The following is a 15,815-nucleotide window of genomic DNA, read 5'->3' on the forward strand; positions in this document are numbered from 1 at the left end:
TATCAGTTCAGTATTCTCAAAATGCGCTAGAAATATTTCCTCTCCACACGGGAGGGACATTCTCTGTGTGGTTTATGTCATAGGCCATGCTTGCTTATCAGTGTCTGATTGGAAGAAGACAAGTTCTATGGAAAGCTCTGGCTGAAAGGTGTCAGTAGATTTTCACCTAAACATTTTATGAGGAAACAGTTGTATAGCAATCTACACTCTTTAGAACTCCATGAAATTACTCTGAAGAGTCTGGCCTCTGGTTTTAAGATGTAAATATGAGTTTGTAGAACACAGAACTGAAGTTCACAAGTCACTCATGCAACCAAAAAATGTGTCATAAAAGCTGATGGTGAAGCAAAGATCCATGCTCACATCTGTGTTATTGACAGCTTTCATTTATTTATGTGACTATTTCTGGATTTCATCTAGGGATAGATGGCTATTAAAAATGTACCTGCTAAGGCTTTCCAGAAATAACTAGCACTAGCTGCTGATAGTCTAAATAATTTAATTTTTGATTACATGTTTTCTTATGTTTTGTGTTTACAAAATGCAACTCATTCATAGCTCTAGAATGTGTTGTAAGAAACTCAAAACCTTAACAGCTGAAATGAAAGAATCAAATTGATTTATTTAACATTTGAAACTATTTGGTAGGTCTGCACCTTCCCTGTATCTCATGATACAATTAAAATAGCTCTTGTCATGCCCTGTGAGTTTTACTATGTTTACTGACTGCAATATTGTATGATATTGTTAACCATCAAAATTTCTTAGCTGGCTCATGACACTTGAATAACTTTGTACAATCCAGTTTGTGCAGGTCATTGTCCCAGGTGCTCTGGGACAATTCTGATACAATTCTGTATCTGCTTTTTGATACAACAAATTAACACTATTGAGAAATGACCAACCCATACTTTAAAGAACTGGAGAAAAGACAAGAAGAAGGTACCTTAGGCTATTTTTCTGTCTTTAGGTTCACCATCATGCAGTTAAATAATTTCCACTTTTAATTGTGGAAGTTGTCAAGTTTTGATTCTTACTTGCACAGTTTAGAATAACTTCAGAACAGCTGCAGTTTAATCAGGCCCAGAAACAGAAATGGTTATATCTTTAAGTTCTAAGGTCAGCATCTTACCAAAACAATATTAGCCTACAATAGTCACAGAATGAAAATTCCATTCAGGTTGGTAGGGGCTTCATGAGGTCTCTAGTATGACTTGCAGCTCAGAATAAGATCAGTACTTAATTCAGATGAGATTGCTCAGGGTTTTGTCTTCACAGCCATGAAGGTTGGAAATTCTACAACCTTTGTGGACAGCCACTGCTTGATTATCCATTGATATTGCTCCTATTGCATTTTACAAAAACGGTTTCTCAATCTTCCACAGTGGAGTTGAGTGGCAGGCTGGCTTCATCACACTTACATTCTTCCTACACAGAAGGATGTAGGATGGAAGGACAGCTGGAGGTCAGCTGGTCTGCTTGCTCAAATGAGCTCCACTTGGAGCACATTGCTCAGGTTCTCACACAGCCGAGCTTTTGGAAGTCCTACTCCACAGTGGTCTGCCACCTGCTTAGCACCTCCATTAGCTCTTTCACTTGAGTGCTCTGCACCAGAGGACATCCTTCACAGTGAGGCCACTGTTCCTTCTTGCAGTCTCCAAGCCAGGTGGCTGTATCCCACCCCTGGGGCTGTGTCTGTGTGAGGGCCTTTCCTGTGCAGGGAGTGCCTGTTTCAGCCACTGACAGGGACTGAGTCCTGGACACCTCATGACTGGCTTTTATTGTAGTCCTGCACTGCCTACAGCAGAATTTCTTGTCCCCTTGTTGTGCAAGCTGTCCTATTAACTGCTGAAGTAGCTATCTGGAATGCATTATTCTGTACGTTGTTTCTTAACCCCTCAGTTCCCCCCAAAAAACATTCACAAAATACTGCAGAATTCAAGGGGGGAACAAATCTTGGTTATGTCTCCAGTAATGGTTTTTACTTCTGCACCACTTGTAGAAGAAATTAAACAATTTGAACTTTAGTCTGGTTTGTTTATTGCTTAAAAAAGAGAACATGTTCAGTAAGCTTTTCTTACATAACATTCTTCTACAATACAGAAGGAGTGCAGTATATGAAGATTTCATTCTGGAGCCTTTCGTTTTTGTCAGATATATGTGTGTTGGAAATGCTTAAGAGTACAATCTGTTATTTTTTAAAAAGAAGGGGCAAAAATGCCCTAACTTTTATTAATAACAAGTACCACAGAAACTGTTAGTCTGGTTGCTATGCATCAGGTTGATAATTCCTAGTCTAATTCTGAATTCTGACAGTGGCAGTAGCATAATAAGTGGTTTTCAGATCTCTGCATATTGAACTAACTGTTTGATAAGCTTATATTTGATAGATATATGCCAAAATAGTGCAAGGAGACCTTATCAGCTTTCCACTAGGAAGAGCTTCAAGGACGCAGATCTCTGACATATGGCTCACAAATAGTTTTTCTAATCTGTGTTGCTCTGGCACCTGAGGGCTGACACAAGCTGGCTGAGTGAATTCACAAGGGATGGTTTTTCTTGCAAACATCACAGTCTAGATAAAGACCTAATAATGTTAAGATGTGGGAAGTTCAGTCAGAACGATTCAAAGCTCTCCAAAGAAGTTAAGAGTCCTTGTTTGGTGCCTACATTAGCTGCTTCAACTGCATTACAGTTTTTTTCCTCAAACATTGGAGCAGGGACACTGCAGTATTGAGAAGGTGGAATGACATGACTTGGAAGCATCTTTCAGAGAGGATGCTACCTTGTTAATCCTTGTCTGCTAATCCTAGTCCTCATTAGTGCAATTGTTTTTAACAGCAGGTGACAGCTGTGATTGCAGTGAAACTAACAGTGTGGTTTAGTTGGGAGCATAAAGTAGGTCAAACGTGTTCTGTGCATTTTTTAAAAGATGCACTAAGCCTTCTCAGTAAGCATCTGATCTTACCTTGAAAAATTAGTAAGATGTGTTTGTATGTACACACATGCACACACTTGTATATAAATTCTGATGCATGTATTTGAGAGCATCAAAGAGTAGCCAATGTTAATTGCTAAGTCAGGGCATTCTGTGTGATTCTATAAACATTCAAGCACAAGCACCATGGCGACCCTGTAAAATATACATGGTATTAAGCCCAAACAGTTTGAAGATCTACATTTGTTATAAACTTCTGCTGCCTAGAAGCTGGACAAAAAATTCTTAATTTGATTTTTTAATACAGCATCATCTCTCTCCCCCAGCCTGTTATCAGTAAATTAAGTAAGTAGGCTAAACAAAATCTTCCATGCAGTCGAACTTAAACACAATCAAAGATTTTTAATGCTGAATAATATTACCAAGAAAAATAGTAGGACAATAGTAGGACAGTATGATGCAAAGCTGTTACAAGTTTTGATTTATTGAGCTATGATTCGGCAGTTTTGGTAGAGGTTGCCCTGTAATAATTTTTCTCTACACTTCTCTGTTGGTTTTCTTGATCTGGCTGAATTATACAAAGGTGCTGATTTTATACATTTATTTTATAGAATAATCTTATAATTCAAATTCTCTACAGATATAAAAACCCTTTATATTTGGATAAAACCTTCAGAGTGAGCTTATGTGCTTGTATTGGAATTAATATACTGGTCTGCTCAGGGTGATTATGAGTTTGTGTTAAATGTGAAAATTAGTGACATGGAATTTTTTTTAATGAAGACTTTCTTTTTGAGGTTTTCAAGGAATACTGGAGCAGTTTGCTACTACAACAGTGTGTTCTGAGCTTGTTAGAAATATTGTGAAGTCGATTTTCTTTCTAAAAATCCAGTGTGCTCAAAGGGTATCTTTTGGCTTCCTGCAGTGGCTGTGTTTGCTACTATTTTCACTCCCCTTCACCTTTTTTGTGCAGAAAAGCTCTGCAGCAGAAACTGGGTAGAAGCTGAGTAGCCAGCTGTCCTGTTTTCAGCTCTGAGAGGTTTCTTGAAAACATCCCAGCTTTGTATGATTTTGTTTCTGTTGCTATTCACATTTGATCCAGTGCCTTGGACAGTGGCTTCTTACTGGTTTTGGCTAACCTCAACTTTTTAAAGTTAATTGCTTTTACTTTGAAAACTTAATTTGTTCACTGTTTCTGTTCAGATCACTGATTTAAAGTGCTCAAAACTAGCTGTTAAAATACTTTCATTTTTTAAATTTATTTAGTTGAATTTTAATTCTTTTTACTTCACACCCTTTTTTGTGAGTTAAGATATTTGCCAGTAAAGCAGATAGAAGAGCTTATCTCCAAACACACCTGGATAGCAAAGCCAGCAGTGCATGAGATTGTAATTCATACTAGGTCTGTTTGACTTGACTAGACATGTTCTAAAAAATTATGTAATTAAAAATAAAACTCATGAAATCTTGTTATGAAGACAAGTTTTAGTGTTATGCTGTTATATAGATTTACCTCATCATTGTGTTTGAAAGAATGATTTGTATAAAAATCTTGCTTAAACATAGGTTCTGTAGGAAATGAAAGAAAATTAACTTGTTTTTGTGCATTGTGCCAAGACAATTAGTTTTAATGAAACCACCATTAATTTAAAAGCAGTACTTTCTATGCAATAATTAAAATATTTAATTTTCTTTATTTTCTCTGTGTGTAAATAAAAGTAGTAGACAAAAATCTACTACAAACTCAGTGTTTAATCTTTCTATCTTTAAATGCAATACTTGGAGCTCTCAATATTTGCTTCTCATGGAAAGGTTGTGGGGAGAAACTGAACTCAATTATTGCAATCTGAATCTATTTCTTCCTATTTATTTTCCGTATTAGTAGCAACTGTTAGTTTTTGCATGCTTCCAATGAGTTTTGAAGTTCAACATTTATTTCTTCTTGATATTCTAGGTTTGTTGCTTTGACCCCTTGGAGAGTGTATCATCTGACTTCCCTTATAATACTTGGAGTGTTAATTCTTCAGATAATGAAGGATTTGGTATTTTCAAAGATAAAAGGTAAGTGTACTGATAGAGTTCCATGCTTAAACACCTGCACTTTGGAGCATGCTATTCATTACTAAAGCCAGGTCAATATTATGATTATTGTAAAAGTATCAGCTAATATTAGAGAGTGATAGTAGATTTGTGATGGTCTATTGCCATTTTCAATTAAATTTTGCTATATTTTGTAGGGAGGACTTTAGGAGATTTGTTTTAGCACTTAGATGAGTGTAATTGTTAGGAGTGGACAGTCATTCTTGTATCTTAACTGCTAGGTCTGAGAATGCATTCTTTTCTAAAATACAAAGTTTTCCTAGACGTTCATACTTCTTCCGACATTATTCATGTAATTTTTGGAAAGTTTGGGACATCCAATATATATCAGTGAAATTTTTAAATAGATAGAGAAATTACCTATGTTAGCACAGTTGAAAAAAGAAGTGAACACTATTTTCTTTTTACTTTGTATAGTATTTATTTTCCAGAGCATATAAAGTCTTATGTGAATACAACCAATTTTGAAAGGGATTTTGAGTTTGTTGGCTGGTCTAGTGGTTTGGAATTTTTTTTTTCAATTCCTGTCCTGTTCTTCGTTACCATCTTGAAAATTCTTTGACAAAATGCTCATTATAAGTTTTCTGGTTTCATTGCCATGAAGATTGTTTTTATTTTTCAAGATTCTTATTTTGCCTTTTGTTTACTTTTAAATTCCATGCAAAGTGCTTGAAAAAACATCTGAATGTAGTACAAAAGCAGGAAAGAGATGTCAGAGAAGCATGGTATTCCTCTGTGATGTGCTAACACTTAATTTCTGACTGCCAAAGCCAGTTGTTCCCTGCTTAGTTACAACAGGTATTTGCTACCTTTTCTGAAGGATGATTTCGTATCATTCCTTTTTCTGGGAGTCTTGGTTACCATTCTGTTTCCTGCTTGAATATTGCAAGCCCAGAGGGCAACTTTTAAAGCTAAGCAGAATTTGATTTTTTAAGCTCTGTGCTATATAAATCATCACAAACATTGAATACCTTGCTAGCTGGAGGGCAATGATTTAGGTAAATTCACTCGTACCTGTAAATAATATTTTTGTAGTGACCAAATTCAGGATGTACCAATCTCATGTTTATGTGATTATTTAACCATTCATTTTAGAGATGAGGCTAGGAAGACCTCTGTTTCCTAGCTTATACAATAATTATTTACTGTAGTAAACTAATTTATTTTACTATTGTCTTTGATGCTATTGTAGACAGAGTTCAAGAAAAATCAGACCCTCTAAGTAATACTGTAGGAGTCTTGTGGTAATGGATAGAAATCAATGAAGTGCCACGCCAAGAAGCAGAAAAAATTCTTCCCAGTGTATCGCGTATACACGTATAAAAATTCTTCACAGTATAACTGCTTCACACTTCCAGCCAGCCACTAGATGGCAAGACTATTACAGGTTCATGAGGAATGTAGAGTGGGTGTCAGTGTGTACAAGTAGAGGGTATGTTCATGTTAAAGTTATGTTATCATCTTCATTACATCCTTCCATGTGGAAATGTAGCCATACAGGATCCTGACTTTTTCCATTAATGATTTTAACTGTAAGTTTACAGAAAGCAGTTCAAGAACTGTTACTCTAAGATGATTTAGCTTTCCTATTTGACTGATACAGAGAATTCCTTAGTCACTTTGTCCCAATTCTGAATATGTTCTATGAATAAATAATAAAATTCTTTCTGATTTAGTACATTGTGTTTCATCTTACATTCTTACAATTGCAGGTGCACAGCTTTGGAGGACCATCACTGGCAAGTAAGTATTTTATTTTTTCTAAGTTTATTAGTGCTTGTTCATGATTTTTAATAAATTCTTTCTTCTGATTTGAGTTACATTAAAGTATATAGTAACATATCAGAATACCTCTAGAAATGCTTTTTGTTACCCTGGGATTATCATGCTTTGTGTTTTCTGAGAATTAGTGCTTTCTTGGGAAAGCAGAATAATACTGTGTTGGTCAAGGAGGTAACTTTTAGAACTTATAGAACTTTAGAACGTATACCAGTGCTGCTGAATAGAAGTAGGTAAGATGGCTGGGGTTTCTCTTTAAGTCAACATAAGTAATTGATCGTTATAAATGCAAATAAATATCAGTTGATATCCATATGAATAGAAATTAATAATTTTGAAGCCTGTTGACTTGCCTTAGAACAATGTTTATGTCATAATACTGTAGAGTATATAATTTATTTAATTTGTTGGCAGTTGTCCTGGTTCCAGCCAAGACAGATTTTTGCAGTAGCCAGAAGGGGCATGGCCAGGACTCAAAGGACTTTTTATTCTCTAGCACCTCTCCTCATTTTCCAGGGATGGGGGGAGGAGTCCCTTCCAGGTCAGGTAGTGTGGCAGCACGGTCAGGTGTGGTCAGGAGTTTACACCTGATGTGTGAATCATTGACCTCCCACATACACTGATATTGGCACTGTTACTGTTATTGTTCTTTCTCATTGCTGTTTCCCATAAATAGTTTTTATTTCCACCCATGATCTTTACCTTTTTTGTCTCCAGTTCTCCTGTCCAGCCCTCCACAGGGAAGGGGTGATGGGGAGCGAGCGAGCAGTGTATGGTTTGGAGTGATTCAGTGGGAACATTGACCTGGGGAGCACCATTCCTTAAGCACAACAGCAGTATAATCAATGCTTAAACTATTTGCAGACAATCCATTTTCAGAACAAAAGGTTGCATGTTTAAGGCATTATTCTTCTAAACAGACCACCAGGATTTATTATATATCTGACATAATTTGAAAGCATTAGTACATTATTGTATTATAGCCTGACACTGAAGAAACAGTAATGCAGAGTTGATAAAGGGAACATGCTGGGTTTTGTTCTTTTGTTTTGTTGTCTAGAGACAGATATCAATGTCGTACCAATTACAGAAGGCAGTTCATATGTGCAGCCCCTGTTCAGTTTCATACCTCTTAACTTCCACAGGTACGAAATCTCATAAGCATAAAATGGCGCTATATGGAATTGATTACAGCTTAGTTTATAATCTGAGCAGAGTAAAATGCTTTTACCATAGCTAGTTCTATTTCATGTATCTGTGTAGAGTGGCAATGCTTCAAAAAATTTGAGAAGCCATTCCTGTGGCACAGTACGTTAGTATGATTTATATTTCATTTCTCCTTCCTGTTATTTGCCAGAGCAATTTACATAAAATTTACTGTCTTTCACGGTTTTGAATCTGACTTTACCTGTCTGTTCACATTCAAGAAGAGGAAGGCAAAGAAAACCAAATTGCTTGTGAAGTGAAAGGAGGCATAGGTTTTTGACTGCCTTTTGTTTCCCTGAAAAACAATTCTGCAGTCTGATAAATTTTTCTTCTCTTATTCAGTTCATCAGGTCACCAAACTAGAATAGTTGATTTTAATGAAAAGATTATAAATAGTACTTTAAATATCTTGGATTCAGGTTTTCAGTTGTTCAGAATGCTGGACTTGATTTGCTGTTCTGTGTGGAGACAATGCAGGGAGTGAAAAAGAGAATTTGATGAGCTCACCATAGCTCATGCCTTTGGGTAATATAATACAAGCATTGTATGTGTCCATCTAGCCCAGCCTCTGCTCTGAAGGGATCCAGTTGAACCTTACCCCCAAAAGCTGTTCTAAGTGGACCTACCATGAATTTGTCTTGTTGCTTTTGTTCTTAGAAACTTTTGCTGTTGGCAACACCCTGTACACAGAGATCCACAGCTGAACCACGTGCTTAGTGAACAGTCTTCTGTTTGTTTACTGCCCTATAATAGTTTGTAAGCTCTTCCTACATTTTTTCTTGTTGGAAGAAATATTGAGCAATTACTCTCTATTAGTATTCTCCAGCAAGCTGTGACTTTCATAAACTTCTGTCCTGACCTGTTCTCTTCAGTTCATGACTGCTTAATTGTTCCTAAAATAGAGGTTCTCTGAGTTTTGATGTCTTCATTGTGCTTTTCTGCATTTTTCTTCCATTTCTGTGCCCCTTTTTGCTGGGGAGACAGAATTACAAATAGCATTCAGGGAGATCCTTGGACTATACATTGTCCCTCTCTTCTTTTCATAATAAATCCCAACATTTGATTGGGGGTTTTTTTAACCTCTGCTGAGCTCTGAAATGATGTTTTCATGGATCCATGTTTTCATGGATAATCACTTCAAGATATTGTCTTGAGTAGTAAAGATCAGCTTAAAGCCTATATGACTTTAAGAGTTTTTGGGGTTTTTTTCTCTTCTAATTTCTTCACATTTCATCTGCCTTTTTGCAAGAAATCATGTAATACTTGATTAAATTCTGCTAATCCTTGCAGCTGGTCTCTGTCTTTACCAGAATAATTCCTCTCATTTGTCATGGCTTCTTATGCTCCATAAAAGCATTTGATGAGAGACCTTGTTGAAAGCCTTCTCAGAAATCCAGGTGATTTTTTATGGACATCAGTGTTCATCTAACAGCAGGTTCACTTTTGGAAAGGACAGAAGGTTTGAGATACGATGTCCTTTACAGCTTACATTAGGACAGGCATGCATGCCCTTTGTTAGTTTTCCTGACAGTTTGCACAGAGCAGAGATGAGTGTTTAGTGGTTTGCAGTTCTCTGGCTCTTGTGTGCCTTCCCTAAAAATAGATATTGCTTTAGACACTTCACAGTCCTCTGCCTTAAGGCAGCTTTAAGAGATGCCATTTAACCGAAATTAAATTTCAACTGTTGCTCCCAGCCTTTCATTTATAGCTTTTATAAGTTCACAAAAAGACTTTGCATTTGTTTGCACTGTGGGCGGGTTTTTCTTTTTCTGAATGCTCCTATAAATGTGCCTGTTGAATGTGTTGAAATTGGAAGAATTGCTGTAAGATGTTGAGGCTGGGTGCATGGTTCCTTTTCATTTTACTCAAAATTGGATATGAAAAATTGTTTTCATGTTATCATATATGAGCAAGATGTGCCAAATATATCCCCATATCCAGCAGAGAATCACTGACTGTTAAGTAACTTAAAGAGAAAAAAATGTGGTAGATCTGTGATACTTTCAGTGAGAAACAATGCCTATTTAATAAATGTCTATTCTAATAAATAACATGTGTGCATGATTTTTCTTTGGCATCATGGCCCTACAGCCCTGCACCCGTAGTTTGTAACTGCCTTAAGGTCCATGCAGAATGGCTGTGTGCAGGCAGGAAAGGATTTCTAGTCTGTTCCAGCTTTGAAACTCCTCTGGATTGCTTTGGCAAGTGCTAGTTGGCATCTGCCAAAAATGTGCTAAGAGCTATTTTAATGGTTTAACTGCAGAACTGACCAATTCTAGTGCCTGACAGAACTGCCACACACAGTCTGGTTTATCAAAACAGATGTAGGTAGTACCAAAATTATCAGAACAGGCTCGTTTCCTACCCTACCTTTTTGTTGTGTCATTCTGATTTTGAAAATTAATATCAGTCAGTCACCAGCACAGTAGAATGTTTCATAAATGGTGGCACCAATTTCTGATGAGTTTTATAGTGAAATGGTAAACTTTTGGTAGTTGGAGGGTGAATCACTGATTGTGACTGCTCTGAAACTTGCATTTTTTCAATATTTCACATGCATTGTGTATTTTGTCTGCTGCATGTACGTTCCAAGTATCAGAGACTGAAGTACTTCAGTGAAAATGCTGTTAATTTGTGGCACTTGTTTTTGGTCCTCCTTCATCTTTCTTGAGTACTGCTGACTAGTCACAGCTAGCATAGCATTACTTTTTACTTAAATGCAGAATGTTGTCTCACATGTAAAATGTGTCTATGTAAGAAGACCTGTGATTGTATTTCTAATGGAGTCATTTAGTACTATTTTAAGTTTAAAATTTCAAACTGAAGGTAAGCTAAACCTTCCTTAGGGATGGTAGCACTGTAGCACATTTTCCCCCCCAAATCTAGTTCTGTTTCTGAGGAACTGCTGTACAAGTATCTTGCCTTTTTTAAAAATGGGTGACAGCTTTTAAAGGAGCACTGGAAAAGGTCACTTGTTAAATTACTCTTCCTTATTATAAAGCTGTTTTATTTCTTCCTATCCTAGTGAGATTTCTTTGAAATCGAGCTTCTCTAGTCAGTAGATGTATTAGAATATCCACAGAAATTGTAGCACACCTTCATTTCTTGAGTGGTCAAACTTTAAAGGTCAAATTAATACTAATGCAGAATTATTCTTTTATAGCAAGCCTAAAAAATCCTAGTTGCAGCCTGAGAAGGGACTAAGCAACAGTCCTTTTAAAATGCCATCAGAGAGTGACTGAAGAGAATAAGCCAGAAGAAAGGAGTTAATGCTCTGAAGACCAGCAGCTCTGCATAGCTTGTTTTCAGTCCACTGTTATGTTTTATCATTTTCTCAGATCAAAGCTACCTGGCACTTCTGGGAAGAGCCTTGCCTGACCAGTCATGGTGTTAAGCTCCCTGCTGCACTAATGGCTGCTTCAGCCACAGACTGCAGTAGGTGTGTAGTACTTAATGTATTATTAAACGTTGAATGTTGTGGATATAATCCTTTGGACTATGAAAATAAATCCTGAAAAGGTTCTCCTGGCCCTGTAAGTTGGAAGAAAGGGTTTTTTTTTATTCCCAAAACACATTTTCTCCTCTGCTCCCAAGAGGAGGGAAAAATAAGCAAGTGAAGCACCATGAACGCATGTCTAATCCACTGCTGCTCATGTGATTGGTTCAATGAAGGTTTGGAATTCTGTAAGAAGAAACAGTAACATTTGCAAGAGAAAAAGGACACTTCTTGGTAGAAGCTTTTAACTTGCAGCTGTCTTTATTGAAGCGCTTTAGGACTTGATGTTGAAAACCATGGTTAATATTGAAACGCTCTTGAAGCTCGATAGTTAGCTAACTGAGATATTTCTGAAATTATAGCCTTCACTGATAGAAGGTTACAAACTGACACAGAGAGGTTATTTTCTAAGCCCAGGACATTCCTGTTCCTTACCACCTCCCTCCTCCAGTCCCTTCTTTGTGGTTTCCTTTTATGAGAGTTAGCTGTGGTGCTGCTTGTGGACTCCCAGAGCCACCAAAGTTGCTGCCCACTTGCAGGCAAGCATTACTGTTTGGTAGGTAACAACATCAATTACTGGGTCAGCTGATGTGACAGATCAGCTTCAAATTCAGGTCATAGCTTTTCCAGATCTGAATTAATCTTTTGATCTACACTGGTTTCACACTTGCATCAGCCCAGCTCATAGACATTTGTATGCATTACAATGGTCAGCGTGTTCTGAAGAACAATATTCTGAGCTAGCACCATTCAGAGCTTGACCAATTTCATGTAACATGTGGCTATTGGGCCTTTTTCCAAGAAGAAGAAAAAATAATCTTTTGAATCTAATAGCTCCATAACTCTAATAACTCCATAATGCATTTGTGCAAAATTATTCCTAATATGTCACTGAAAGCAATGAAAAAAACTCTTTGTGTTGTCCCTAAATATAAATGAGACAGTTGCCCCTTTCATCTAATTACCATGCTTTGTTTATTATGTCAGAGGCTTTACATACCTCTGATTTACATATGTTTTGCCTGCTGGGTTTGCTTAAGACAATCTGCAAGTCATGTGCGTAAATATTTCTGACGTAGTCTGCTTAGTCTGATTTCATGATCAATGGAGAAAGATTTGAAATACTTCTTGAGATATATATCCTGATCTATCTCTTCCCAAACAAATATCTGTAGGTGGGTCAGGTATATTGTGTCTTAATGGTGACTGTTTGTTTCCCTTGAATATAGACAGGAAGCCTAGGGTGATGAGACAAGTAAGGGTGTTTACAACCCTTGTGTCATTGTTCCCTGTTGATCTGAAGTCCTGTCTGTTTTGGAGATGCCATTAATTGCTGCTTGTGGCTACAATAAGAAACTGACTCTTGCACTCTTGGCACAACACATAGGAATACCAATCCACAGCAGTAATAACTGCAGGGCACGAGGACTTGGTTTATTTACCTCTTTGTGTACATAAAGTTTCTCTGAAATGAGTCTCAGGCACAGTATGATTGTGTATTCAGATCACTCTTGAGACACCAAGGATATGCTGTTTCACTGTATCTCAAAACAAAAGTCCTGTCCTTCAGGGTGTTGCAAAGAGATTTCTTTGCAGATGAGTGGATTAGGAAATAAGAGGTCTTTTTCCATTAGGAACTCCAACAACATCAAGGCTGTAGCAGAAGTGTTTCTGTTATACCCTTGTTAATCCATTTCCTTGATGTTATAGATAGGAAAAAATGTAATGTGAGCCGAGGGCAGTCATGTGGGCCAGTCAGTACCAAAGCATGGCACCATCAGTTCCAGTTTGTGTTGTGCAGTCTCTTTGTCTTGCTTTGGTCATCCAGACAGATCCATTCCTCACATGGCCCTACATAGCTGCACAATCTGGTAACAGACTGAAGAAAATACTTCCTGTGGACCTACAGCAAGGCAGAGGGCAGAATATAGTCTAACAGATAAATAGATATAAATAGGCTCCAGAGAGCAAATATTTGCTTCTTCAGTTATTTCAATGTAGTCTGAAGGCATCTGGAGTATTCAAAGACTTCCAGCCTTGGTATTTCATAGTGGCTGCTGTTCTCTTCATTTTGCCTCATATATTTGTATGAGTTTGTGTTTGAAGATATATATGGCTAGATAACATAGCTCAAACAATTCTGCTTCAAATATGGTTCTCCCAAATGTTCTTAATATATAAAAACTGTTGCAATCCTTCAGGAAGTGAATGCATACTTGTGGAAATCAAATGGAAATTGAGTTTTATTTGCAGCCTAAACCCATACTTTTTCAGTAACCCCTCTACTCTTCAAATACCAGATTGTAATTGTCCTTTGTTTTATAGAATGTGTTGCTACAACTCAGGCAGCAATATGTGTGGTGGGGTTTTTTCTAAAGGCTCTTTACACGTGAATGATCAAACCTTCTGCAGACTGCAGAAAGAATTGTCGACATTGCAAAAACCTCTCGATGCTTATTTTTTTTTGTTGTTGTTGTTGTTTTTTAATATTATGTGACCTTATTTCTTCTTTCTGGCTAGTTATTTCCAAGTTGTTAGCCAACTTTCCAAGTAATGTATTCTGCTGGGTTTGTTTGCTTTATATTGATACATGATAAAATAAACATACTGGTAAAGTTTTCCTTACAAGAACAAAACCCAGTAATTTAGTAGAAATGCTGTAACTTTGGCAAAAGTGTCACACTTAGTCTGAAAACTGTTTAATACCTTTTTCTATACAATTGCAGGAAAAGTTTGGTTGTTAGTTAGTTCTTTTTTTCTTTAAGGGGAGGGGAAATGAGGGATGTTGCACAGCATTTGTAGGTGCCATGTATCTCACTGGTAGAAATAGTTGGCTTGTTTGGCTTGTTATTTTTCTTATATTTGCCAGAAATTATATGTAGTGCACATAACCAATTTCTTCTCACATAGAGTGGTTTGCAAACTTTTGAAGTCAAGCCTACTCTCTGTGGTTCTCTAGTAATTTGCTTTTATCTCAATTCTGTCTTAGCCTTCACAAGGCATTTTCCTCTCTTCCTTGTCCCCAGAAGCTCAGCTCCCCTTTTATTATGGAGGATGCACAGAAGACATGAGGAGAAAATGTTGGAATTGTCACATTTCTTTGCAATTACAAAAAGAATACTGCATTCCTCTTTCTGTAAGCCTTACTTGTCTTCTGTTCCTCTTAATTAAACATAAAGGTAAAACATTATCTTAGCTGCAAGAAGAGCAATTTCTGAAGAAGCAAGGGCAGAAACAAAAGACCAGCAGAATTGTACTGGAGCTACTTTAACTGTTTTTATACAGGGATATATTCTAACCCAGTTATATTTACAGAAACTGTCATTATTGGTGTGTCAGTATCTGTATTGCTCTGAACATGATGCTCAAACTGAGCAAAATCAGTAAATGCTTTGCAGTATCATGTAAAAGACATGACTGGTGCTGTGTATGGTAAATGTCTTGTAAATGCATCTCAGGCATAGATTTTTTTTTTCCTAAGAACTTGTAAATAACTCAAGTAGAAGCATTATCCTTTTCTGCTTCATTGCTTGTTTAATAAGTTGTTTCTTATTTTGCATTTATGCACTTGCCTTGTCAACTAAAGCATGTTCCTGACGAGTCAGGGTAGTTGATTTTGTGCCATTTCCCAGTCTGAGCTCCTATATGTTTTGAACCCTGATTCTGTCCTTTGCTGTGTCTGCCACTCCTTCTGGGGTACTGCAACTCACTCATCTGAAGGATTAAGGCAAATACTGAATGAAAATGTTAAGGACATACCAGTCTCATATAGCAAGACACTTCTAATACCCCGCCCTTGCCCTTTGGTATAACTTTTCAATTAAATGTGAAGTTATGGGGATTGCATATATGCTGGTTTTTTTTCCAGTTTGCTTTTAAGTGTCATATAGCAGACTTTCAAAAGCATTGTAGCAGTTGAGATGTATGCTTTTATCTTCCAGACAGGCTGTGTACTTTTTAAAAAGAAATTCTTTTTACTTTTTTGGATGCTGAATAATCTTCTTTGACTGCTTTAACACTTCTTAGCTTTGTTACGTGCTTGCTCAGTGCTTTCTAATATCCAAGTGAGAGCAGTTGATCTAAAATTGCTTGGATAGCCCTTTTTTTTGTAGTTTTACTTCGCAAACTGTAATTCTGAGAGAAATTTACTACTCTACTTCTTTGTCCCACAATCCTGTCCTTTCCTCTACCCCACTGGCTAGTTGTAAGCAAAATTATTCAGAATTATTTCAAACTTTTAGTTCTATTTAGAGAGCTCTGAAAGCATTCCATATTGTTTATTTTGGGGTTCCAGTA

At 36.9% G+C, this 15,815-nt stretch overlaps 1 protein-coding gene across 1 annotated transcript in view; it reads left to right on the forward strand.

Annotated features, from left to right (window-relative positions):
* RETREG1 (reticulophagy regulator 1) overlaps positions 1-15,815 on the forward strand; it is a 64,233-nt gene that overhangs the window by 9,118 nt on the left and 39,300 nt on the right. The window contains 2 exon segments of the mRNA XM_030971846.1: positions 4,893-4,999; positions 6,751-6,781. Coding sequence (XP_030827706.1) covers positions 4,893-4,999; positions 6,751-6,781 — 138 coding nt within the window.

The sequence above is a fragment of the Camarhynchus parvulus genome, chromosome 2, assembly GCF_901933205.1.
Source record: "Camarhynchus parvulus chromosome 2, STF_HiC, whole genome shotgun sequence".
Taxonomy (NCBI): domain Eukaryota; kingdom Metazoa; phylum Chordata; class Aves; order Passeriformes; family Thraupidae; genus Camarhynchus; species Camarhynchus parvulus.